At 49.0% G+C, this 27,167-nt stretch overlaps 1 protein-coding gene across 4 annotated transcripts in view; it reads left to right on the forward strand.

Moving 5' to 3' along the window:
• Positions 1-27,167, forward strand: part of CLHC1 (clathrin heavy chain linker domain containing 1) — a 174,514-nt gene that overhangs the window by 104,190 nt on the left and 43,157 nt on the right. For all 4 annotated transcript variants that reach the window (XM_063918632.1, XM_063918631.1, XM_063918634.1 and 1 more), the window contains 2 exons: positions 7,495-7,669; positions 23,269-23,471. In XM_063918632.1, coding sequence (XP_063774702.1) covers positions 7,495-7,669; positions 23,269-23,471 — 378 coding nt within the window. The remainder of the gene's footprint in view (positions 1-7,494; positions 7,670-23,268; positions 23,472-27,167) is intronic.

Below are 27,167 nucleotides of genomic sequence, written 5' to 3' on the forward strand. Positions count from 1 at the left end.
GTGCCAGATATGCCCCCTCATAGTGCCAGATATGCCCTCATACTGCCAGATATGCCCTCACACTGCCAGATATGCCCCCACAGTGCCAGATATGCCCTCACACTGCCAGATATGCCCCCACAGTGCCAGATATGCACTCATACTGCCAGATATTCCCCCACAGTGCCAGATATGCACTCATAGTGCCAGATATGCCCCCACAGTGCCAGATATGCCCTCATACTGCCAGATATTCCCCAACAGTGCCAGATATGCCCTCATAGTGCCAGATATGCCCCCACAATGCCAGATATGCCCTCATAGTGCCAGATATGCCCTCACACTGCCAGATATGCCCTCATAGTGCCAGATATGCCCTCATACTGCCAGATATGCCCCCACAGTGCCAGATATGCCCTCATACTGCCAGATATGCCCTCACACTGCCAGATATGCCCCGACAGTGCCAGATATGCCCTCATAGTGCCATATATGCCCCCACAGTGCCAGATATGCCCTCATACTGCCAGATATGCCCCACAGTGCCAGATATGCCCTCACACTGCCAGATATGCCCCCCCACAGTGCCAGATATGCCCTCACAGTGCTAGATATGCCCCCACAGTGCCAGATATGCCCTCATGCTGTCAGATATGCCCCCTCAGTGCCACATATGCCCCCCCCCCCCCCCAAGTGCCAAATATGCTCCCCCAGTGCCTCTCCTGTGTCCCTCCTGCGTCTCCGGCGACCGCGGCGGGTCTGTTAAATGAAGTGCCGGTTCGTGAGCCAATCAGAGCTCACGAACGGGTACTTAATTTAATAGACCCGCCGGAGACGCAGGAGGGATACAGAAGAGGCGCGCGCTGTGCCCTCCGTGTCCCTCCTTTCCACTGACTCGAGTATAAGCCGAGGGGGCTTTTTCAGCACAAAAAAAAGTGCTGAAAAAGTCGGCTTATACTCGAGTATATACGGTATTTGGTTTACTTAAATTGGGCCAAATGACTGAAATGGCTGTTATATGCATTTTTCGTAAATGTTAAAAAATGATAGCTAATTTTTTCAGCAAAATAAGTGCTCTCATCAACTTAGGGGTACATAGAAATGGGTATAAGTATATATTTGGATTATTTATAGGCACTCTTAAAAAAAAGGTAACAGAACCCCAACTATTCCCATCTGCAACCCTAAAAACACTTGTCCCCACTGGCGTTTCTATAATGGGTGCAGTGTGTGCGGTGCACATGGGCCCCTGAGTCCAAAGGGGGCCCCCACCGCACACACTGCACCCATTTTTAAAATACTCACCCCTCCGAAAGTCCAGCACCAGCATCCGCAGAGCTGTTAGAACATGACTCAGCGCAGAGTTCTGTGCATGCGCAGTAGAGAAATCTCAGGGAAAATAGCCGCCGCACCATTTTTACGGAGATCTGCGCATGCGCAGTAGAATCTGAGCCCTCTAGTGCTCGGACTCTACAGCGCTCCGGGCAGAGAGGAGGGGGCCCGAACGGAGGAGGCTGAACACGGGCCTCCTCCTCTCTTAAAACGCCCCTGCTTGTCCCACTCATAAAACACCCCAATATCAGTGGCGTGCGGTGAGGTCAGTGGCTGGTGAGGCACTACAGCCATAATGTCCACCGGATCCTGACGATGACCCCTACCGTCGCCAAGCCAATGCACGCTACTGCCTCTGAGCCGATGACCGATGCCACCGCCAGTGGCTTACAAACTTGCCCACCATCAACTGACCCAGCCCTCCGCCACTAATTTGCATCTCAATCCGATGCCGCCAATGCCCGCTGCCTGCCTGCTCATTATACTTGTGATATATTGTACATTTTTATAGAAAATAAAAATAAAAATTTGTATATGGGACTGGGAAGGGAGTGGGAGGAGGACATGAATGCAATTTTGTTGTCCAGGGCTTCCATTAACTTAATGGAGAAGGATCTGAATGGGTTAAAAAATGTAAAATAAAAAAAAATGCGTGAGGTCCCCCCTCCTAAGTATAACCAGCCTCGGGCTCTTTGAGCCGGTCCTGATTGTTTAAATACTGGGAAAAAATTGGACAGGTATTCTCCGGATTTAGACAACCAGCACCGGGCTCTTAGTCCGGTCCTGGTTCCGAAAATATGGGGGACAAAATATTGTAGGGGTCCCCCGTATTTTTCAAACCAGCACTGGGCTCCACTAGCCAGGGACATAATGCCACAGCCGGGGGACACATTTATGTAGGTCCCTGCAGCCGTGGCATTACCCCCCCCCAACTAGTCACCCTTGGCCGGGGTTCCCTGGAGGAGAGGGGACCCCTTAAATCAAGGGGTCCCCCCCTCCAGGCACCCAAGGGCCAGGGGTGAAGCCTGAGGCTGTCCCCAGCACCCCTGGGCGGTGGGTGCCGGGCTGATAGCCATAAGTGTGTAAAAAAAAAAATATTGTTTTTTGTTGTGGAACTACAAGGCCCAGCAAGCCTCCCCTGCTTGCTGGTACTTGGAGAACCTCAAGTACCAGCATGGGGGAAATAAGGGGCCCGCTGGTACCTGTAGTTCTACAACAAAAAAATACCCAAATAAAAACACAACACACACCGTGAAAGTAAAAATGTATTAAAACACACTTACACCTTACATCCCAGAGTGCCAAGTCTACCATTCCTACTGCTATACTATCCTTGGATGCAGAGAAAGCATTTGATATGGTGCTCTGGGATCATCTCTTTGACACAATGTCTAGATTTGGCTTTCCCCCCCGTTTTGTGGATTACATAAGAATATTGTATAGCAATCCTGATTCGAGAATCCTCTGCAATGGTTTCCTGTCGCAACCTATCATTATCCAAAGGGGCACCCGTCAGGGATGTCCCCTCTCCCCACTTCTGTTTGCAGTGGCTCTGGAACCATTGGCCATATCAATTAGGGAATCCCCCTTGTATCATGGCATTCGTATAGGTGAGCTTGACCTCCGTCTCTCACTATTTGCTGACGATATGCTGCTACTTATGTCACGGCCTGATGTAACATTGCCAGCTGCCTTTGACCTAATTAATGCCCTTGGCTCATTTTCTGGATACTCTATAAAAGTACACAAGTCTGAATTGTTACCAGTGAACGGCCCACCCGTTTATTTGGACACACAAGGTGCGTATAGCCATATTAGAGTTGTTACTACAGCTATAAAATATTTAGGGGTTCAGATACCGATGATTCTTCGAGACGTTTATAATCTAAACTTTACCCCAATTATTAAATCTATCACTAAAAAACTCGACACTTGGATGACTTCGCCTCTGTCTGTATTGGGCAGAAATGCATTAATTAAGTCGGTGGTTTTCCCCCAATTATCCTACATGATACAAATGCTCCCTTTACGACTGTCAAAGTCAGACATTCAAAAGATTGAAATTACATTCAGTAAATTCCTTTGGAAAGGTGTTAAACCACGGATCTCTAGTAGATCTATAAAGATGCCTAGAGATAAGGGGGGTATAGGATTCCCTGATATATTACATTTCTCCCAGTCAGTCCTATTCAGATACGTTCTAGACTGGCTCTATGAACGCAGCAGGTTTACCTGGTATGAACTAGACTGTGCTCTGTTTACCCCTTTCTCTCCTAGTGCTCTTCTACATACACCCAACTCCATGATCTCTGACTATATACGTTCCCACCTCTATGCATATTTCCAAATCAGACATTACATAGACTCATTGCGGCCGATGATGGCAGATTCCAATTTAAATGACCCTCTTTTTTCGTTAATGAATCTATCTTGCTCCCGTCCATATAAAACTAGGTATTTGTACAATGACTTGCTTGGTGTCTCCTGTGATAGACTTCATAATCGGGTTGTTCAATCATGGAACAAATTCATTCCGAGTCTTACAAACTCAGATTCCATATTCCACCACTATGACAGAACATTGCGGACGTTGAAAGCGTTATCATTACAGGAGGTACATGTGAAGACCGTGTATAGGGCCTATATATCACAAGCACAGAGGAAACATTTTGTGGTTGAGGAGACTGGATGCTGCTTGAAGTGCTTCCACTCTTCGGCAACGTTCTTCCATAACTTTTGGGAGTGTGGAACCATCAAACGGTTCTGGAACAAATTAGTACAATACATCACTAATAGCCTTGGGGTTAAAGTGTCACTGCACCCACAAGCGTTACTATTAGCAGACTTTTCGGTTTGGAATTTGGGCATTACTCAATCACACCTCTACCCTGACGTTGATAGTTACTATAGCTAAGAAAACCTTTCTCCAGAAATGGATATCTAAACAGGCCCCAACTCTATCAGCAGTTCATGCCTCACTTCTTAAGACTATGTATATAGACCGCTTTTCTACCATGGCAGATTCGGAAAGTGGTGTAGCAAAATTCTACAAAAAATGGAACCCTTATATAAGCACTCTCCCACAGATATCTCAGACCCAGATTTTTGCTCGATTTGATACCACGGACTGGTTCTTACATAGGATAATGATACTTGCAGCGTAACCCACCAATAACTTTCTAAGCCTTAAACTTACACCCCACTTTACAAGATTCCATTGTACAAAACTCCCACCATCTCCATTTGGGTTTATCAATGTGTGTTCTCCATGTTTGGTAATATTCCCCATCGACTGTTGGTTCTGAAAACTTTCAGTTCAATATATATCAGGTGCTTGTATAGTTAGGCATAGATCACCCTTCCCCCGTCCTCCCCTACTCCCCTCTATCTCCCATTTCTTCTCTCTTTCCAACTCTGTTAAACATTGTTAAAAATTGTTACTTATATACGGTTTATAGACTTGTGACACCCCATCCATATACTTGGACACAATATGGCATGTTTGTTAATCTCCTTGGTTCCCTGTTGCCTATACAGGTTGAGTCTCCCTTATCCAAAATGCTTGGGACCAGAGGTATTTTGGATATGGGATTTTTCCGTATTTTGGAATAATTGCATACCACAATGAGATATCATGGTGATGGGACATAAATCTAAGCACAGAATGCATTTATGTCACATATACACCTTATACACACAGCCTGAAGGTCATTTTAGCCAATATTTTTAATAACTTTGGGTATTAAACAAAGTGTGTACATTCACACAATTCATTTAGGTTTCATATACACCTTATACACACAGCCTGAAGGTCATTTAATACAATATTTTTAATAACTGTGTGTATTAAACAAAGTTTGTGTACATTTAGCCATCAGAAAACAAAGGTTTCACTATCTCACTCTCACTCAAAAAAGTCCGTATTTCGGAATATTTGGATATGGGATACTCAACCTGTATTGCCATTGCTACTAACACATTTGACTATGCAAGTCTGTATGCTGTTATTGCATCTGAATGTTACTTATTTCTGAAAACTCAATAAATATTATTGAAAAAACAAAAAAACAAAACACACTTACACACTCACACATACTTACCTACATCCCACACCGATCACGTCCACTTGTCCATGTAGAATCCAATAGGGGTACCTGTAAAAATTAAAATTATACTTATAAACTTCAATCCACAGGAGGAGAGAGAGAGAGAGAGAGAGAGAGAGAAATGAATGAATATTATGCACTCGCTGACGCGGGAAGACGTTAGCACAGACAGGGGAGAGTGCTGCTGCTGGCTGGGAGGATGGAGCAGGCGCCCCCAATAGTTGTGAGCCCAGTAGTTGTGACCCCAGTAGTTGTGACCGCAGTAGCTTTGCCCCCAGTAGCAGTGCCCCGAGTAGTTGTGACCCCAGTCGCTGTGACCTCTGTAGCTTTGCCCCCAGTAGCAGTGCCCCTTGTGGCTGTGCCCCCAGTAGTTGTGACCCCTGTAATTGTGCCCCCAGTTGCTGCGCCCCCTGTAGTTGTGCCACCTGTAGCTTTGTCCCCAATAGCTGTGCCCCTTGTAGCAGTGCCCCGAGTCCATGCTTCGAGTCACAGCTATGGGGCCCCCAATAGCTGTGTCCCCTAGCTGTGCCCCTTGTAGCAGTGCCCCAAGTCCATGCCCCGAGTCACAGCTATGGGGCCCCCAATAGCTGTGCCCCATAGCTGTGCCCCTTGTAGTTGTGCCCCCTGTAGCTGTGCCCCCAGTAGTTGTGACCCCTGTAGTTGTGCCCCCAGTCGCTGTGCCCCCTGTAGCTTTGCCCCCAGTAGCTGTGCCCCTTGTGGCTGTGCCCCCAGTAGTTGTGACCCCTGTAATTGTGCCCCCTAGCTGTGCCACTTGTAGCAGTGCCCCGAATAGTTGTGACCCCAGTCGCTGTGCCCCCTGTAGCTGTGACCCCAGTAGCAGTGCCCCGAATAGTTGTGACCTCTGTAGTTGTGCCCCCTTGTGGCTGTGCCCCTTGTGGCTGTGCCCCCAGTAGTTGTGACCCCTGTAATTGTGCCCCCAGTTGCTGCGCCCCCTGTAGCTTTGACCCCAATAGCTGTGCCCCTTGTAGCAGTGCCCCAAGTCCATGCCTCGAGTCACAGCTATGGGGCCCCCAATAGCTGTGTCCCCTAGCTGTGCCCCTTGTAGCAGTGCCCCAAGTCCATGCCCCGAGTCACAGCTATGGGGCCCCCCATAGCTGTGCCCCATAGCAGTGCCCCGAGTAGCTGTGCCCCCAGTAGCTGTGCCCCCAGTAGTTGTGACCCCTGTAATTGTGCCCCCTAGCTGTGCCCCTTGTAGCAGTAACCCGAATAGTTGTGACCCCAGTCGCTGTGCCCCCTGTAGCTGTGCCCCCAGTAGCAGTGTCCCGAGAAGTTGTGACCCCTGTAGTTGTGACCCCTGTAATTGTGCCCCCTAGCTGTGCCCCTTGTAGCAGTAACCCGAATAGTTGTGACCCCAGTCGTTGTGCCCCCTGTAATTGTGCCCCCTAGCTGTGCCCCTTGTAGCAGTGCCCCGAATAGTTGTGACCCCTGTAGCTGTTCCCCCAGTAGCAGTGCCCCGAGTAGTTGTGACCCCTGTAGTTGTGCCCCCAGTCGCTGTGCCCCCCTGTAGCTTTGCCCCCAATAGCTGTGCCCCTTTAAGCCTGATCGCAATTCTGCTAAAAACGGCAGCGAGCGAACAACTCGGAATGACCCCCATTGTACCTTAGGGGGAGATGAATCAAGCAGTGGAAACAGTGGAAAAGGAAAGATGTTGCCCAGAGCAATCAATCAGCAACCTATCATTTTATAAAATGCACTTGATAATTGCTACCTCAAAGCTGATTGGTTACTTTGGGTAACTTCTTTCAACTTCACTCTTTGAATTGCTTGATACATCTCCCCCTGAGTTTATTAATACTCTGAATGACTCATATTAACGTACACTCAGCTCTGAAGCATGTGCAGTGCGTATACAGGCAAGATCCGTCCACAGAACTGACTTGAATTCCACTCTGCGTCAGCCCCTATGTGTGTACACATCCACCTAACACCAACTATCATGGCATGCCAGGTGTGATGCCTCTCACATACATTTTGTTGGCCGCCACTGCTAAAAATATGTGTATTCTCTGAGCCCCTCCATGTGATGGCAGTAAGTAGATTTTCTGTCTTTTTGCAGCTGTTGTAGTCACTAACGATGAGATCCATCCTCTGCTGTGGTTCTTTGAGGCTCTTATGGAGACCAGTACTGCTGCCAAACACCCTGTGAATGCAGCGCTCACACTGGAAGGAGCTAAGTGCGCTCTGTCTTATGATCACATAGAGCTTGTTGTTCACTGGGTAACTCAGCAAAGGTAAGAAATATTCCCATTGCCAGACAACGCCGTCTTCTTTGTTTTTGTTTTAAAGGACGCTAATGTATCTGTTCCCTGAAGTTTCAATCCCAGTTTACAACAATACAGTGTGAAATTGGGATAAGCCGTAATTTACCTGGTTAGGCAGAATATAAGTTTTATAGATCAACATTCTCCCTAGGATTCTTGTATGTTATGCAAATTCTGTACCTGTAATCACTAACTGCACGGATACACAAATAATGCTGTGCCTGTAATCACCAACTGCACGGATACACAACTAATGCTGTGCCTGTAATAACTAACTGCACGGGTACACAACTAATGCTGTGCCGGTAATCCCTAATTGCACGGATACACAACTAATGCTGTGCCTGTAATCACTAACTGCACGGATACACAACTAATGCTGTGCCTGTAATCACTAGCTGCACGGATACACAACTAATGCTGTGCCTGTAATCACCAACTGCACGGGTACACAACTAATGCTGTGCCTGTAATCACTAGCTGCACGGATACACAACTAATGCTGTGCCTGTAATCACCGACTGCACAGATACACAACTAATGCTGTGCCTATAATCACTAGCTGCACGGATACACAACTAATGCTGTGCCTGTAATCACCGACTGCACAGATACACAACTAATGCTGTGCCTGTAATCACCGACTGCACGGATACACAACTAATGCTGTGCCTGTTATTACTAACTACACAGGTACACAACTAATGCTGTGCCTGTAATCACTAACTGCACGGATACACAAATAATGCTGTGCTTGTAATCACCAACTGCACGGATACACAACTAATGCTGTGCCTGTAATCACTAACTGCACGGGTACACAACTAATGCTGTGCCGGTAATCACTAACTGCACGGATACACAACTAATGCTGTGCCTGTAATCACTAACTGCACGGATACACAACTAATGCTGTGCCTGTAATCACTAACTGCACGGATACACAACTAATGCTGTGCCTGTAATCACCAACTGCACGGATACACAACTAATGCTGTGCCTGTAATCACCAACTGCATGGATACACAACTAATGCTGTGCCTGTAATCACTAACTGCATGGATACACAACTAATGCTGTGCCTGTAATCACCAACTGCATGGATACACAACTAATGCTGTGCCTGTAATCATTAGCTGCACGGATACACAACTAATGCTGTGCCTGTAATCACCGACTGCACAGATACACAACTAATGCTGTGCCTGTAATCACCGGCTGCACGGATACACAACTAATGCTGTGCCTGTTATTACTAACTACACAGGTACACAACTAATGCTGTGCCTGTAATCACTAACTGCACGGATACACAACTAATGCTGTGCCTGTAATCACTGACTGCACAGATACACATCTAATGCCGTGCCTGTAATCACTAACTGCACGGATACACAACTAATGCTGTGCCTGTAATCACTAACTGCACAGATACACAACTAATGCTGGGCCTGTAATCACTGACTGCACGGGTACACAACTAATGCTGTGCCTGTAATCACTAACTGCACGGATACACAACTAATGCTGTGCCTGTAATCACTGACTGCACGGATACACAACTAATGCTGTGCCTGTAATCACTAACTGCACGGATACACAACTAATGCTGTGCCTGTAATCACTAACTGCATGGATACACAACTAATGCTGTGCCTGTAATCACTAACTGCAAAGATACACAACTAATGCTGTGCCTGTAATCACTAACTGCACGGATACACAACTAATGCTGTGCCTGTAATCACTAACTGCACGGATACACAACTAATGCTGTGCCTGTAATCACTAACTGCATGGGTACACAACTAATGCTGTGCCTGTAATCACCAACTGCATGGATACACAACTAATGCTGTGCCTGTAATCACTAACTGCATGGATACACAACTAATGCTGTGCCTGTAATCACTAACTGCACGGATACACAACTAATGCTGTGCCTGTAATCACTAACTGCATGGATACACAACTAATGCTGTGCCTGTAATCACCAACTGCACGGATACACAACTAATGCTGTGCCTGTAATCACCGACTGCACGGATACACAACTAATGCTGTGCCTGTAATCACTAACTGCATGGATACACAACTAATGCTGTGCCTGTAATCACCAACTGCACGGATACACAACTAATGCTGTGCTGTAATCACTAACTGCATGGATACACAACTAATGCTGTGCCTGTAATCACTAACTGCACGGATACACAACTAATGCTGTGCCTGTAATCACTAACTGCACGGATACACAACTAATGCTGTGCCTGTAATCACTAACTGCACGGATACACAACTAATGCTGTGCCTGTAATCACTAACTGCACGGATACACAACTAATGCTGTGCCTGTAATCACTAACTGCACGGATACACAATTAATGTTGTGCCTGTAATCACCAAGTGGTTGACTGCCAATGGCCAGAGCCGGGAACAAGTACTGTACATGCAGGGCTGGTTCTAGCCCTTGTGGCGCCCCGGGCGGAAATATGGGCGTGGCTTCATAAAGGGACGTATTAGTTGTGCCCCCGTTTGTGCCCCCAGTAGAGTTGTGCCCCTGTTTGTGCCCCCAGTAGAGTTGTGACGCTTACAAAAATAAAAAAATTAATTAATACCATCCCCGCTCCTGATTCCCGACCGCTGCTGTCCTCCGTCTCCGGCCGCCGGCGCTGCTCCTCTGATCTATGGGAGAGACGTCTCTCCTATAGCACCGCATAGACACAAGAGGTCAGTCATGACCTCTAGTGTTTATGTGCCGATTCCACAATGCCGTACAGTGTGCGATAACTTCACCGCACTGCACCGCATCTACCGAGGACCAGGGGGCACCAGTAGCGGATCATGCTACAGTGGCGGCGCCCTCCAGAAGGTGGCGCCCCAGGCAAAAATCCTGCATGCCCGTAGCAAGATCCGCTACTGTATACATGCTAGTACCAACTGCTTCAAATGACCAACTGCCCAGAGTCAGGACTTAGAACAGAACCTGTATCCACCAACTGCTCAGTCACCTCTTAGGGGGCAATTCAAGTCTGATCGCTGGGCTGCTAATTTTGCTGCCCTGCGATCAGATTGTTGCCGCCTCCAGGGGGAGTGTAAACTCGCTGTGCAAGTGTGCGATCGCATGTGTACGCACAGCAGCGATCAGATTTGAATTACCGCCTTAGAACAGTATCTGTATCCACCAGCTGCCCAGTCCCAGGACTTAGAACAGATCCTGTATCTGTCCAGACCCAGGACTTAGAACAGAACCTGTATCCACCAACTGCCCAGAGTCAGGACTTATGCATCATATAGACGGAGCGACTTGTGCTGAGCGATCTGTGCTAACCAGTGTTTCTCTGACGTCCTAGTGGATGCTGGGAACTCCGTAAGGACCATGGGGAATAGCGGCTCCGCAGGAGACTGGGCACAAAAGTAAAAGCTTTAGGACTACCTGGTGTGCACTGGCTCCTCCCCCTATGACCCTCCTCCAAGCCTCAGTTAGATTTTTGTGCCCGGCCGAGAAGGGTGCACACTAGGGGCTCTCCTGAGTTTCTTAGTGAAAGTTTAAGTTTAGGTTTTTTATTTTCTGTGAGACCTGCTGGCAATAGGCTCACTGCATCGAGGGACTAAGGGGAGAAGAAGCGAACTCACCTGAAGTGCAGAGTGGATTGGGCTTCTTAGGCTACTGGACACCATTAGCTCCAGAGGGACCGAACACAGGCCCAGCCTCGGAGCTCGGTCCCAGAGCCGCGCCGCCGGCCCCCTTACAGAGCCAGAAGCATGAAGAGGTCCGGAAAAATCGGCGGCAGAAGACATCAGTCTTCAACAAGGTAGCGCACAGCACTGCAGCTGTGCGCCATTGTTACTCAGGCACACTTCACACTCCGGTCACTGAGGGTGCAGGGCGCTAGGGGGGGGCGCCCTGAGCAGCAATGTAAAACACCTTGGCTGGCATAAATACACCACATATAACCCCCAGGGCTATATGGATGTATTTTAACCCCTGCCAGAACTCACCTAAAAAGCGGGAGAAAAGGCCGCCGAGAAGGGGGCGGAGCCTATCTCCTCAGCACACGGGCGCCATTTTCCATCACAGCTCCGCTGGAAGGACGTCTCCCTGACTCTCCCCTGCAGTCCTGCACTACAGAAAAGGGTAAAAAAGAGAGGGGGGCACTAATTTGGCGCAGTTTTGATACTAACAGCAGCTATAAAGGGAAAAGCACATTTTCTCTGACGTCCTAAGTGGATGCTGGGGACTCCGTCAGGACCATGGGGAATAGCGGCTCCGCAGGAGACAGGGCACAAAAGTAAAAGCTTTAGGATCAGGTGGTGTGCACTGGCTCCTCCCCCTATGACCCTCCTCCAAGCCTCAGTTAGATCTTTGTGCCCGGCCGAGAAGGGTGCAATCTAGGTGGCTCTCCTAAAGAGCTGCTTAGAGTAAAAGTTTTGTTAGGTTTTTTATTTTCAGTGAGTCCTGCTGGCAACAGGCTCACTGCATCGAGGGACTTAGGGGAGAAGGAGTGAACTCACCTGCGTGCAGGATGGATTGGCTTCTTAGGCTACTGGACACTAGCTCCAGAGGGACGATCACAGGTACAGCCTGGATGGGTCACCGGAGCCGCGCCGCCGACCCCCTTGCAGATGCTGAAGAGAGAAGAGGTCCAGAAATCGGCGGCTGAAGACTTCCCAGTCTTCTTAAGGTAGCGCACAGCACTGCAGCTGTGCGCCATTGCTCTCAGCACACTTCACACCAACGGTCACTGAGGGTGCAGGGCGCTTGGGGGGGCGCCCTGGGCAGCAATGAAAGTACCTATTCTGGCTAAAAATACATCACATATAGCCCCTGGGGCTATATGGATGTATTTTACCCCTGCCAGGTTGTCAGAAAAACGGGAGAAGAAGCCCGCCGAAAAGGGGGCGGGGCCTATTCTCCTCAGCACACCGCCATTTTCCCTCACAGAACTGCTGGTGGGAAGGCTCCCAGGCTCTCCCCTGCACTGCACTACAGAAACAGGGTTAAAACAGAGAGGGGGGGCATTTTTGTGGCGATATTATTACATATTAAGATGCTATAAGGGAAAACACTTATATAAGGTTGTCCCTGTAAAATTATAGCGTTTTGGTGTGTGCTGGCAAACTCTCCCTCTGTCTCCCCAAAGGGCTAGTGGGGTCCTGTCCTCTATCAGAGCATTCCCTGTGTGTGTGCTGTGTGTCGGTACGTGTGTGTCGACATGTATGAGGACGATGTTGGTGAGGAGACGGAGCAAATTGCCTGTAATGGTGATGTCACTCTCTAGGGAGTCGACACCGGAATGGATGGCTTATTTAGGGAATTACGTGATAATGTCAACAAGCTGCAAGGTCGGTTGACGACATGAGACGGCCGGCAAACCAATTAGTACCTGTCCAGGCGTCTCAAACACCGTCAGGGGCTTTAAAACGCCCATTACCTCAGTCGGTCGACACAGACACAGACACGGACACTGACTCCAGTGTCGACGGTGAAGAAACAAACGTATTTTCCATTAGGGCCACACGTTACATGTTAAGGGCAATGAAGGAGGTGTTACATATTTCTGATACTACAAGTACCACAAAAAAGGGTATTATGTGGGGTGTGAAAAAACTGCCTGTAGTTTTTCCTGAATCAGATAAATTAATTGAAGTGTGTGATGATGCGTGGGTTTCCCCCAATAGAAAATTAAAGGCGCTCACACGCTTATCAAAACAAGTGGCGTTACCGTCTCCAGATACGGCCGCCCTCAAGGAGCCAGCTAATAGGAGGCTGGAAAATATCCTAAAATGTATATACACACATACTGGTGTTATACTGCGACCAGCGATCGCCTCAGCCTGGATGTGCAGCGCTGGGGTGGCTTGGTCGGATTCCCTGACTGAAAATATTGATACCCTTGACAGGGACAGTATTTTATTGACTATAGAGCATTTCTATATATACGAGATGCACAGAGGGATATTTGCACTCTGGCATCATGAGTAAGTGCGATGTCCATGTCTGCCAGAAGATGTTTATGGACACGACAGTGGTCAGGTGATGCAGATTCCAAACGGCACATGGAAGTATTGCCGTATAAAGGGGAGGAGTTATTTGGGGTCGGTCCATCGGACCTGGTGGCCACGGCAACAGCTGGAAAATCCACCTTTTTACCCCAAGTCACATCTCAGCAGAAAAAGACACCGTCTTTCAGCCTCAGTCCTTTCGTCCCCATAAGGGCAAGCGGGCAAAAGTCCAGTCATATCTGCCCAGGGGTAGAGGAACGGAAGAAGACTGCAGCAGGCAGCCCCTTCCCAGGAACAGAAGCCCTCCACCGCTTCTGCCAAGTCCTCAGCATGACGCTGGGGCCGTACAAGCGGACTCAGGTGCGGTGGGGGGGTCGTCTCAAGAGTTTCAGCGCGCAGTGGGCTCACTCGCAAGTGGACCCCTGGATCCTACAAGTAGTATCCCAGGGGTACAGATTGGAAATTCGAGACGTCTCCCCCTCGCAGGTTCCTGAAATCTGCTTTACCAACGTCTCCCTCCGACAGGGAGGCATTATTGGAAACAATTCACAAGCTGTATTCCCAGCAGGTGATAATCAAAGTACCCCTCCTACAACAAGGAAAAGGGTATTATTCCACACTATTTGTGGTACTGAAGCCAGACGGCTCGGTGAGATCTATTCTAAATCTGAAATCTTTGAACACTTACATACAAAGGTTCAAATCAAGATGGAGTCACTCAGAGCAGTGATAGCGAACCAGGAAGAAGGGGACTATATGGTGTCCCTGGACATCAAGGATGCTTACCTCCATGTCCCAAATTGCCCTTCTCACCAAGGGTACCTCAGGTTCGTGGTACAGAACTGTCACTATCAGTTTCAGACGCTGCCGTTTGGATTGTCCACGGCACCCCGGGTCTTTACCAAGGTAATGGCCGAAATGATGATTCTTCTTCAAAGAAAAGGCGTCTTAATTATCCCTTACTTGGACGATCTCCTGATAAGGGCAAGGTCCAGAGAACAGTTGGAGGTCGGAGTAGCACTATCTCAAGTAGTTCTACGACAGCACGGGTGGATTCTAAATATTCCAAAATCGCAGCTGATTCCGACGACACGTCTGCTGTTACTAGGGATGATTCTGGACACAGTCCAGAAAAAGGTGTTTCTCCCGGAGGAGAAAGCCTGGGAGTTATCCGAGCTAGTTAGGAACCTCCTAGAACCAGGCCAAGTGTCAGTGCATCAATGCACAAGAGTCCTGGGAAAAATGGTGGCTTCTTACGAAGCGATTCCATTCGGCAGATTTCACGAAAGAATTTTTCAGTGGGATCTGCTGGACGAATGGTCCGGATCGCATCTTCAGATGCATCAGCGGATAATCCTGTCTCCAAGGACAAGGGTGTCTCTTCTGTGGTGGCTGCAGAGTGCTCATCTACTAGAGGGCAGCAGATTTGGCATTCAGGACTGGGTCCTGGTGACCACGGATGCCAGCCTGAGAGGCTGGGGAGCAGTCACACAGGGAAGAAATTTCCAAGGAGTGTGGTCAAGTCTGGAGACTTCTCTCCACATAAATATACTGGAGCTAAGGGCAATTTACAATGCTCTGAGCCTAGGAAGACCTCTGCTTCAAAGTCAACCGGTGCTGATCCAGTCGGACAACATCACGGCAGTCGCCCACGTAAACAGACAGGGCGGCACAAGAAGCAGGAGGGCAATGGCAGCAAGGATTCTTCGCTGGGCGAAAAATCATGTGATAACACTGTTAGCGGTGTTCATTCCGGGAGTGGACAACTGGGAAGCAGACTTCCTCAGCAGGCACGACCTCCACCCGGGAGAGTGGAGACTTCATCTGGAAGTCTTCCACATGATTGTCAACCATTGGGAAAGACCAAAGGTGGACATGATGGCGTCCCGTCTGAACAAAAAACTGGACAGGTATTGCGCCAGGTCAAGAGACCCTCAGGCAATAGCTGGGACGCTCTGGTAACACCGTGGGTGTACCAGTCGGTGTATGTGTTCCCTCCTCTGCCTCTCATACCCAAGGTACTGAGAATTATAAGAAGGAGAGGAGTAAGAACTATACTCGTGGCTCCGGATTGGCCAAGAAGGACTTGGTACCCGGAACTTCAAGAGATACTAAGAAGGGACTTGCTTCAGCAAGGATCATGTCTGTTCCAAGACTTACCGCGGCTGCGTTTGACGGCATGGCGGTTGAACGCCGGATCCTAAGGGAAAAAGGCATTCCGGAAGAGGTCATCCCTACCCTGGTCAGAGCCAGGAAGGAGGTGACCACACAACATTATCACCGCATTTGGCGAAAATATGTTGCATGGTGTGAGGCCAGGAAGGCCCCCACGGAGGAATTTCAACTCGGTCGATTCCTACATTTCCTGCAAACAGGAGTGTCTATGTGCCTCAAATTGGGGTCCATTAAGGTTCAAATTTCGTCCCTGTCGAATTTCTTCCAGAAAGAATTGGCTTCAGTTCCTGAAGTCCAGAAGTTTGTCAAGGGAGTACTGCATATACAACCCCCTTTTGTGCCTCCAGTGGCACTGTGGGATCTCAACGTAGTTCTGGGATTCCTCAAATCACATTGGTTTAAACCGCTCAAATCTGTGGATTTGAAATATCTCACATGGAAAGTGACCATGCTGTTGGCCCTGGCCTCGGCCAGGCGAGTGTCAGAATTGGCGGCTTTGTCTCACAAAAGCCCATATCTGATTGTCCATTCGGACAGGGCAGAGCTGCGGACTAGTCCCCAGTTTCTCCCTAAGGTGGTGTCAGCGTTTCACCTGAACCAGCTTATTGTGGTACCTGCGGATACTAGGGACTTGGAGGACTCCAAGTTGCTAGATGTTGTCAGGGCCCTGAAAATATAGGTTTCCAGGACGGCTGGAGTCAGGAAAACTGACTTGCTGTTATCCTGTATGCACCCAACAAACTGGGTGCTCTTGCTTCTAAGCAGACGATTGCTAGTTGGATGTGTAGTACAATTCAGCTTGCACATTCTGTGGCAGGCCTGCCACAGCCAAAATATGTAAATGCCCATTCCACAAGGAAGGTGGGCTCATCTTGGGCGGCTGCCCGAGGGGTCTCGGCTTTACAACTTTGCCGAGCTGCTACTTGGTCAGGGGCACACCCGGGCTGAGGAGGACCTGGAGTTCTCTCACTCGGTGCTGCAGAGTCATCCGCACTCTCCCGCCCGTTTGGGAGCTTTGGTATAATCCCCATGGTCCTGACGGAGTCCCCAGCATCCACTTAGGACGTCAGAGAAAATAAGAATTTACTTACCGATAATTCTATTTCTCGTAGTCCGTAGTGGATGCTGGGCGCCCATCCCAAGTGCGGATTGTCTGCAATACTTGTACATAGTTATTGTTACAAAAATCGGGTTATTATTGTTGTGAGCCATCTTTTCAGAGGCTCCGCTGTTATCATGCTGTTAACTGGGTTCAGATCACAGGTTGTACAGTGTGATTGGTGTGGCTGGTATGAGTCTTACCCGGGATTCAAAATCCTTCCTTATTGTGTACGCTCGTCCGGGCACAGTAACCTAACTGAGGCTTGGAGGAGGGTCATAGGGGGAGGAGCCAGTGCACACCACCTGATCCTAAAGCTTTTACTTTTGTGCCCTGTCTCCTGCGGAGCCGCTATTCCCCATGGTCCTGACGGATTCCCCAGCATCCACTACGGACTACGAGAAATAGAATTATCGGTAAGTAAATTCTTATTTTATAGTGGTATTCCTGTCTATATATAGCGCTCTGGTGTGTGCTGGCATACTCTCCCTCTGTCTCCCCAACGGGCTAGTGGGGTCCTGTCCTCTTTCAGAGCATTCCCTGTGTGTGTGCGGTGTGTCGGTACGATTGTGTCGACATGTTTGAGGAGGAAAATTAGATGGAGGCGGAGCAATTGCCTATTATACAGTTGTCACCCCCTAGGGAGTCGACACCTGAGTGGATGAGCTTATGGAAGGAATTGCGTGATAGTGTCAGCTCTTTACGACAGACAGTTGACGACATGAGACAGCCGGCTAATCAGCTTGTGCCTGTCCAGGGGTCTCAAACGCCATCAGGGGCTTTAAAACGCCCGTTACCTCAAATGGCAGACACAGACACGGATACTGACTCCAGTGTCGATGATGAGGAGACATACGTGACTTCCACTAGGGCCACACGTTACATGATTGAAGCAATGAAAAACGTATTGCATATCTCTGATAATACAAGTACCACTAAAAATTCCCTGACTGAAAATATTGATACCCTAGATAGGGACAGTATATTACTGACTATAGAGCATTTGAAGGATGCATTTCTATATATGCGTGATGCACAGAGGGATATTTGCCGACTGGCATCAAGAGTTAGCGCGCTGTCCATTTCTGCAAGAAGAGGTTTATGGACGCGGCAGTGGTCAGGCGATGCGGATTCTAAAAGGCACATGGAAGTATTGCCTTATAAGGGGGAGGAGTTATTTGGGGTAGGTCTATCAGACCTGGTAGCCACGGCAACTGCTGGAAAATCCACATTTTTACCCCAGGTAGCTTCTCAACCTAAGAAGACGCCGTATTATCAGGCGCAGTCCTTTCGGCCCCATAAGGGCAAGCGGGCAAAAGGCGCCTCATTTCTGCCCCGTGGCAGAGGGAGAGGGAAAAGGCTGCAACAAACAGCCAGTTCCCAGGAACAAAAGCCCTCTCCCGCCTCCGCAAAGTCCTCAGCATGACGCTGGGGCTTAACAAGCGGACTCAGGCACGGTGGGGGCCCGTCTCAAGAAGTTCAGTGCGCAGTGGGCCCACTCGCAAGTGGACCCCTGGATCCTTCAAGTGGTATCTCAGGGGTACAAATTGGAATTCGAGACGTCTCCCCCTCGCCGTTTTCTAAAGTCTGCTTTACCGACGTCTCCCTCAGACAGGGAGGCAGTATTGGAAGCCATTCACAAGCTGTATTCCCAGCAGTTTATAATCAAGGTACCCCTCCTACAACAGGGAAAGGGGTACTATTCCACACTATTTGTGGTACCGAAGCCGGACGGCTCGGTGAGACCAATTTTAAACCTAAAATCCTTGAACACTTACATACAAAGGTTCAAATTCAAGATGGAGTCACTCAGAGCAGTGATTGCAAACCTGGAAGAAGGGGACTATATGGTGTCTCTGGACATCAAAGATGCTTACCTACATGTCCCAATTTACCCTTCTCACCAAGGGTACCTCAGGTTTGTGGTACAGAACTGTCACTATCAGTTTCAGACGCTGCCGTTTGGATTGTCCACGGCACCCCGGGTCTTTACCAAGGTAATGGCCGAAATGATGATACTCCTTCGAAGGAAGGGAGTTTTAGTTATCCCTTACTTGGACGATCTCCTGATAAGGGCAAGATCCAGGGAACAGTTGGAAGTCGGGGTAGCACTATCTCAGATAGTGCTGCGCCAGCACGGTTGGATTCTCAATATTCCAAAATCGCAGCTGATCCCGACGACACGACTTCTATTCCTAGGGATGATCCTGGACACAGTCCAGAAAAAGGTGTTTCTCCCGGAGGAGAAAGCCAGGGAGTTATCCGAACTAGTCAGAAATCTCCTAAAACCAGGCCAAGTCTCAGTGCATCAATGCACAAGGGTCCTGGGAAAGATGGTGGCTTCTTACGAAGCAATCCCATTTGGCAGATTCCACGCAAGAACCTTCCAGTGGGATCTGCTAGACAAATGGTCCGGGTCGCATCTTCAGATGCATCAGCGGATAATCTTGTCACCAAGGACAAGGGTGTCTCTCCTGTGGTGGTTGCAGAGTGCTCATCTTCTAGAGGGCCGCAGATTCGGCATTCAGGACTGGGTCCTGGTGACCACGGATGCCAGCCTGAGAGGCTGGGGAGCAGTCACACAGGGAAGAAATTTCCAGGGCTTGTGGTCAAGCCTGGAGACATTACTTCACATAAATATCCTGGAGCTAAGGGCCATCTACAATGCTCTAAGCCTAGCAAGACCTCTGCTTCAAGGTCAGCCGGTGCTGATCCAGTCAGACAACATCACGGCAGTCGCCCACGTAAACAGACAGGGCGGCACGAGAAGCAGGAGGGCAATGACAGAAGTTGCAAGGATTCTCCGCTGGGCGGAAAATCATGTGATAGCACTGTCAGCAGTGTTCATTCCGGGAGTGGACAACTGGGAAGCAGACTTCCTCAGCAGACACGACCTCCACCCGGGGGAGTGGGGACTTCACCCAGAAGTCTTCCACATGATTGTGAACCGTTGGGAAAAACCAAAGGTGGACATGATGGCGTCCCGCCTCAACAAAAAACTAGACAGGTATTGCGCCAGGTCAAGGGACCCTCAGGCAATAGCTGTGGACGCTCTGGTAACACCGTGGGTGTACCAGTCAGTGTATGTGTTCCCTCCTCTGCCTCTCATACCCAAGGTACTGAGAATCATAAGAAGGAGAGGAGTAAGGACTATACTCGTGGCTCCGGATTGGCCAAGAAGGACTTGGTACCCGGAACTTCAAGAGATGCTCACAGAGGACCCGTGGCCTCTACCTCTAAGAAAGGACCTGCTCCAGCAGGGACCCTGTCTGTTCCAAGACTTACCGCGGCTGCGTTTGACGGCATGGCGGTTGAACGCCGGATCCTAAAGGAAAAAGGCATTCCGGATGAAGTCATCCCTACCCTGATCAAAGCCAGGAAGGATGTAACCGTACAGCATTATCACCGTATTTGGCGTAAATATGTTGCGTGGTGCGAGGCCAGGAAGGCCCCTACAGAGGAATTTCAACTGGGTCGTTTCCTGCATTTCCTGCAAACAGGACTGTCTATGGGCCTAAAATTAGGGTCCATTAAGGTTCAAATTTCGGCCCTGTCGATTTTCTTCCAGAAAGAACTGGCTTCAGTTCCTGAAGTTCAGACGTTTGTCAAGGGGGTACTGCATATACAGCCTCCTTTTGTGCCTCCAGTGGCACCTTGGGATCTCAATGTAGTTTTGGGGTTCCTAAAATCACATTGGTTTGAACCACTCTCCACTGTAGACTTAAAATATCTCACTTGGAAAGTGGTAATGCTGTTAGCCCTGGCTTCAGCCAGGCGTGTCTCAGAATTGGCGGCTTTATCCTATAAAAGCCCTTACCTAATTTTTCATACGGACAGGGCAGAATTGAGGACTCGTCCTCAATTTCTCCCTAAGGTAGTTTCAGCGTTTCACTTGAACCAGCCTATTGTGGTACCTGCGGCTACTAGGGACTTGGAGGACTCCAAGTTGCTGGACGTAGTCAGAGCCCTGAAAATATATGTTTCCAGGACGGCTGGAGTCAGGAAATCTGACTCGCTGTTTATCCTGTATGCACCCAACAAGCTGGGTGCTCCTGCTTCTGAGCAAACTATTGCTCGTTGGATTTGTAGTACAATTCAGCTTGCACATTCTGTGGCAGGCCTGCCACAGCCAAAATCTGTAAAAGCCCATTCCACAAGGAAGGTGGGCTCATCTTGGGCGGCTGCCCGAGGGGTCTCTGCTTTACAACTTTGCCGAGCAGCTACTTGGTCAGGGGCAAACACGTTTGCTAAATTCTACAAATTTGATACCCTGGCTGAGGAGGACCTTGAGTTCTCTCATTCGGTGCTGCAGAGTCATCCGCACTCTCCCGCCCGTTTGGGAGCTTTGGTATAATCCCCATGGTCCTTACGGAGTTCCCAGCATCCACTAGGACGTCAGAGAAAATAAGAATTTACTTACCGATAATTCTATTTCTCGTAGTCCGTAGTGGATGCTGGGTGCCCATCCCAAGTGCGGATTGTCTGCAATACTTGTACATAGTTATTGTTACAAAAATCGGGTTATTATTGTTGTGAGCCATCTTTTCAGAGGCTCCTCTGTTATCATGCTGTTAACTGGGTTCAGATCACAGGTTGTACGGTGTGATTGGTGTGGCTGGTATGAGTCTTACCCGGGATTCAAAATCCTTCCTTATTGTGTACGCTCGTCCGGGCACAGTATCCTAACTGAGGCTTGGAGGAGGGTCATAGGGGGAGGAGCCAGTGCACACCAGGTAGTCCTAAAGCTTTTACTTTTGTGCCCAGTCTCCTGCGGAGCCACTATTCCCCATGGTCCTTACGGAGTTCCCAGCATCCAGTACGGACTACGAGAAATAGAATTATCGGTAAGTAAATTCTTATTTTTTTATGCTCATGCTAGGCGAACTAACTAGATCTTGCCTGCATGTGCTAAAGATCTGAGTGGGTAATGGCAATGCACGGGACCGCGCATCACCATCGCTATGGGGTGTACACATGGAGCGATCCATGCATACTTTCTAAACGTTCTAGACAGATTGCTTGGAAAATAGGCAAAAATTGCTCCGCGTGTATACCCCATTAGAACAGTACCTGTTTCCACCAACTGCCCAAATCCAGGACCTAGTACAGTACCTGTATCCACCAACTGCCCAAAGCCAGGACCTAGCACAGTACCTGTATCCACCAACTGCCCAGAGTCAGGACCTAGCACAGTACCTGTATCCACCAACTGCCCAAAGCCAGGACCTAGCACAGTACCTGTGTCCACCAGCTGCCTAGAGCCAGGACCTAGCACAGTACCTGTAACCAACTGCCCAGAGCCAGGACCTAGCACAGTACCTGTATCCACCAACTGCCCAAAGCCAGGACCTAGCACAGTACCTGTATCCACCAACTGCCCAGAGCCAGGACCTAGCACAGTACCTGTATCCACCAACTGCCCAAAGCCAGGACCTAGCACAGTACCTGTAACCACCAACTGCCCAAAGCCAGGACCTAGCACAGTACCTGTATCCACCAGCTGCCTAGAGCCAGGACCTAGCACAGTACCTGTAACCAACTGCCCAGAGCCAGGACCTAGCACAGTACCTGTATCCACCAGCTGCCTAGAGCCAGGACCTAGCACAGTACCTGTAACCAACTTCCCAGAGCCAGGACCTAGCACAGTACCTGTATCCACCAACTGCCCAAAGCCAGGACCTAGCATAGTACCTGTAACCAACTGCCCAGAGCCAGGGCCTAGCACAGTACCTGTAACCACCAACTGCCCAAAGCCAGGACCTAGCACAGTACCTGTATCCACCAGCTGCCTAGAGCCAGGACCTAGCACAGTACCTGTAACCAACTGCCCAGAGCCAGGACCTAGCACAGTACCTGTATCCACCAACTGCCCAAAGCCAGGACCTAGCATAGTACCTGTAACCAACTGCCCAGAGCCAGGGCCTAGCACAGTACCTGTATCCACCAACTGCCCAGAGCCAGGACCTAGCACAGTACCTGTATCCACCAACTGCCCAGAGTCGGGACCTAGCACAGTACCTGTATCCACCAACTGCCCAGAGCCAGATCAGTGTACAGTGGAGCAGTGGGAGGTATAGCAGAAGGGAGATAATTATGCCAGTTACACCAGAGACCGTCTTAGTTATGTTAAATCACATCATGGGCGAGGGTAGAATAGTACAGCAGTCAGTCCTATTTTTTTTAATAAACCTCCCCAAAGATAGGTATTTTAAATTCTACATTAAATCTTCTGAAATCTTTATCTCATGTTCAGACATTTCACGCTCTGGCCTTGTTCTTATTGTTGTAGAATAACATTTTCCGAGGCTCTTGGGGATGTCATTCGGGATTACGGAGAGAAGGAGCCACACCACAAGGCCACATGCCTAGCCCTGGGCCAGCTGATCTACAGGAAATGTTCTAGCCTCAGGAAGGCTGCTCTCTGTATGTGCCTACAAGGCCAAATCCAAGGGGCCATTGGCTACACTTACCAGAGCAAACGCTTTTTATTGGGTAAATTATTGTTTTCTGAATAACTGACCCCTGTAATCTGTCAGTCACAGTTAGAGATGCTGTATGTCTTTTGAAACGTAAGACACATTGGGGGTCATTCCGAGTTGTTCGCTCGTTATTTTTTTCTCGCAACGGAGCGATTAGTCGCTAATGCGCATGCGCAATGTCCGCAGTGCGACTGCGCCAAGTAAATTTGCTATGCAGTTAGGAATTTTACTCACGGCATTACGAGGTTTTTTCTTCGTTCTGGTGATCGTAATGTGATTGACAGGAAGTGGGTGTTTCTGGGCGGAAACTGGCCGTTTTATGGGTGTGTGCGAAAAAACGCTACCGTTTCTGGGAAAAACGCGGGAGTGGCTGGAGAAACGGAGGAGTGTCTGGGCGAACGCTGGGTGTGTTTGTGACGTCAAACCAGGAACGAAACTGACTGAACTGATCGCAGATGCCGAGTAAGTCTGGAGCTACTCAGAAACTGCTAAGAAGTGTCTATTCGCAATTCTGCTAATCTTTCGTTCGCAATTTTGATAAGCTAAGATTCACTCCCAGTAGGCGGCGGCTTAGCGTGTGCAAAGCTGCTAAAAGCAGCTTGCGAGCGAACAACTCGGAATGACCCCCATTGTTATTTAAAGTCACTGATATATTACTGTGTATATATATAAATAGTACTCACTAAGGGCTATATTCAATAAGTGTCGGAAACTGCCGTCTTGTCCGACCTATTCAATAGGGGCACATTTTCTCTATCGTCCTAGTGGATGCTGGGGTTCCTGAAAGGACCATGGGGAATAGCGGCTCCGCAGGAGACAGGGCACAAAAAGTAAAGCTTTAGGATCAGGTGGTGTGCACTGGCTCCTCCCCCTATGACCCTCCTCCAAGCCTCAGTTAGATTTTTGTGCCCGGCCGAGAAGGGTGCAATCTAGGTGGCTCTCCTAAAGAGCTGCTTAGAAAAGTTTAGCTTAGGTTTTTTATTTTACAGTGAGTCCTGCTGGCAACAGGATCACTGCAACGAGGGACTTAGGGGAGAAGAAGTGAACTCACCTGCGTGCAGGATGGATTGGCTTCTTTGGCTACTGGACATTAGCTCCAGAGGGACGATCACAGGTACAGCCTGGATGGTCACCGGAGCCTCGCCGCCGGCCCCCTTGCAGATGCTGAAACGAGAAGAGGTCCAGAATCGGCGGCAGACGACTCCTCAGTCTTCTTAAGGTAGCGCACAGCACTGCAGCTGTGCGCCATTTCCTCTCAGCACACTTCACACGGCAGTCACTGAGGGTGCAGGGCGCTGGGAGGGGGGCGCCCTGGGAGGCAAATGAAAACCTTTTTTGGCTAAAAATACCTCACATATAGCCTCCGGGGGCTATATGGAGATATTTAACCCCTGCCAGAATCCATTAAAGAGCGGGAGACGAGCCCGCCGAAAAAGGGGCGGGGCCTATCTCCTCAGCACACAGCGCCATTTTCCCTCACAGAAAGACTGGAGGGAAGGCTCCCAGGCTCTCCCCTGCACTGCACTACAGAAACAGGGTTAAAACAGAGAGGGGGGGCACTAATTTGGCGTTAGAAATATATAAAAGATGCTATAAGGGAAAACACTTATATAAGGTTGTCCCTATATAATTATAGCGTTTTTGGTGTGTGCTGGCAAACTCTCCCTCTGTCTCTCCAAAGGGCTAGTGGGTCCTGTCCTCTATCAGAGCATTCCCTGTGTGTGTGCTGTGTGTGTCGGTACGTGTGTGTCGACGTGTATGAGGACGATGTTGGTGAGGAGGCGGAGCAATTGCCTGTAATGGTGATGTCACTCTCTAGGGAGTCGACACCGGAATGGATGGCTTATTTAGGGAATTACGTGATAATGTCAACACGCTGCAAGGTCGGTTGACGACATGAGACGGCCGACAAACAATTAGTACCGGTCCAGACGTCTCAGAAACACCGTCAGGGGTTTTAAAACGCCCGTTTACTTTAGTCGGTCGACACAGACACAGACACGGACACTGAATCCAGTGTCGACGGTGAATAAACAAACGTATTCCTTATTAGGGCCACACGTTAAGGGCAATGAAGGAGGTGTTACATATTTCTGATACTACAAGTACCACAAAAGAGGGTATTATGTGGGATGTGAAAAAACTACCGTAGTTTTTCCTGAATCAGATAAATTAAATGAAGTGTGTGATGATGCGTGGGTTCCCCCCGATAGAAAATTATGGGCGGTATACCCTTTCCCGCCAGAAGTTAGGGCGCGTTGGGAAACACCCCTTAGGGTGGATAAGGCGCTCACACGCTTATCAAAACAAGTGGCGGTACCGTCTATAGATAGGGCCGTCCTCAAGGAGCCAGCTGACAGGAGGCTGGAAAATATCATAAAAAGTATATACACACATACTGGTGTAATACTGCGACCAGCGATCGCCTCAGCCTGGATGTGCAGAGCTGGGGTGGCTTGGTCGGATTCCCTGACTAAAAATATTGATACCCTTGACAGGGACAGTATTTTATTGACTATAGAGCATTTAAAGGATGCATTTTCTATATATGCGAGATGCACAGAGGGATATTTGCACTCTGGCATCAAGAGTAAGTGCGATGTCCATATCTGCCAGAAGAGGTTTATGGACACGACAGTGGTCAGGTGATGCAGATTCCAAACGGCACAAAGGTGTATTGCCGTATAAAGGAAGAGGAGTTATTTGGGGTCGGTCCATCGGACCTGGTGGCCACGGCAACTGCTGGAAAATCCACCGTTTTTACCCTAAGTCACATCTCTGCAGAAAAAGACACCGTCTTTTCAGCCTCAGTCCTTTCGTCCCTATAAGAGTCATATCTGCCCAGGGATAGAGGAAAGGGAAGAAGACTGCAGCAGGCAGCCCATTTCCAGGAACAGAAGCGTTCCACCGCTTCTGCCAAGCTCTCAGCATGACGCTGGGACCGTACAGGACCCCTGGATCCTACATGTAGTATCCCAGGGGTACAGATTGGAATGTCGAGACGTTTCCCCTTCGCAGGCTCCTGAAGTCTGGTTTACCAAGGTCTCCCTCCGACAAGGAGGCAGTATGGGAAACAATTCACAAGCTGTATTCCCAGCAGGTGATAATCAAATTACCCCTCCTACAACAAGAAAAGGGGTATTATTCCACATTATATTGTGGTACTGAAGCCAGAAGGCTAGGTGAGACCTATTCTAAATCTTAAAAAATTTGAACACTTACAAAGGTTCAAATCAAGATGGAGTCACTCAGAGCAGTGATAACGAACCAGGAAGAAGGGGACTATATAGTGTCCCGAGACATCAGGGATGCTTACCTCCATGTCCAAAATTTGCCCTTCTCACTAAGGGTACCTCAGGTTCGTGGTACAGAACTGTCACTATCAGTTTCAGACGCTGCCGTTTGGATTGTCCACGGCACCCCGGGTCTTTACCAAGGTAATGGCCGAAATGATGATTCTTCTTCGAAGAAAAGGCGTCTTAATTATCCCTTACTTGGACGATCTCCTGATAAGGGCAAAGTCCAGGGAACAGTTGGAGGTCGGAGTAGCACTATCTCGGATACTGCTACAACAGCACGGGTGGATTCTAAATATTCCAAAATCGCAGCTGATCCCGACGACAAGTCTGCTGTGCCTAGGGATGATTCTGGACACAGTCCAGAAAAAGGTGTTTCTCCCGGAAGAGAAAGCCAGGGAGTTATCCGAGCA

The sequence above is a fragment of the Pseudophryne corroboree genome, chromosome 4 (assembly GCF_028390025.1).
Source record: "Pseudophryne corroboree isolate aPseCor3 chromosome 4, aPseCor3.hap2, whole genome shotgun sequence".
In the NCBI taxonomy this organism is placed as follows: domain Eukaryota; kingdom Metazoa; phylum Chordata; class Amphibia; order Anura; family Myobatrachidae; genus Pseudophryne; species Pseudophryne corroboree.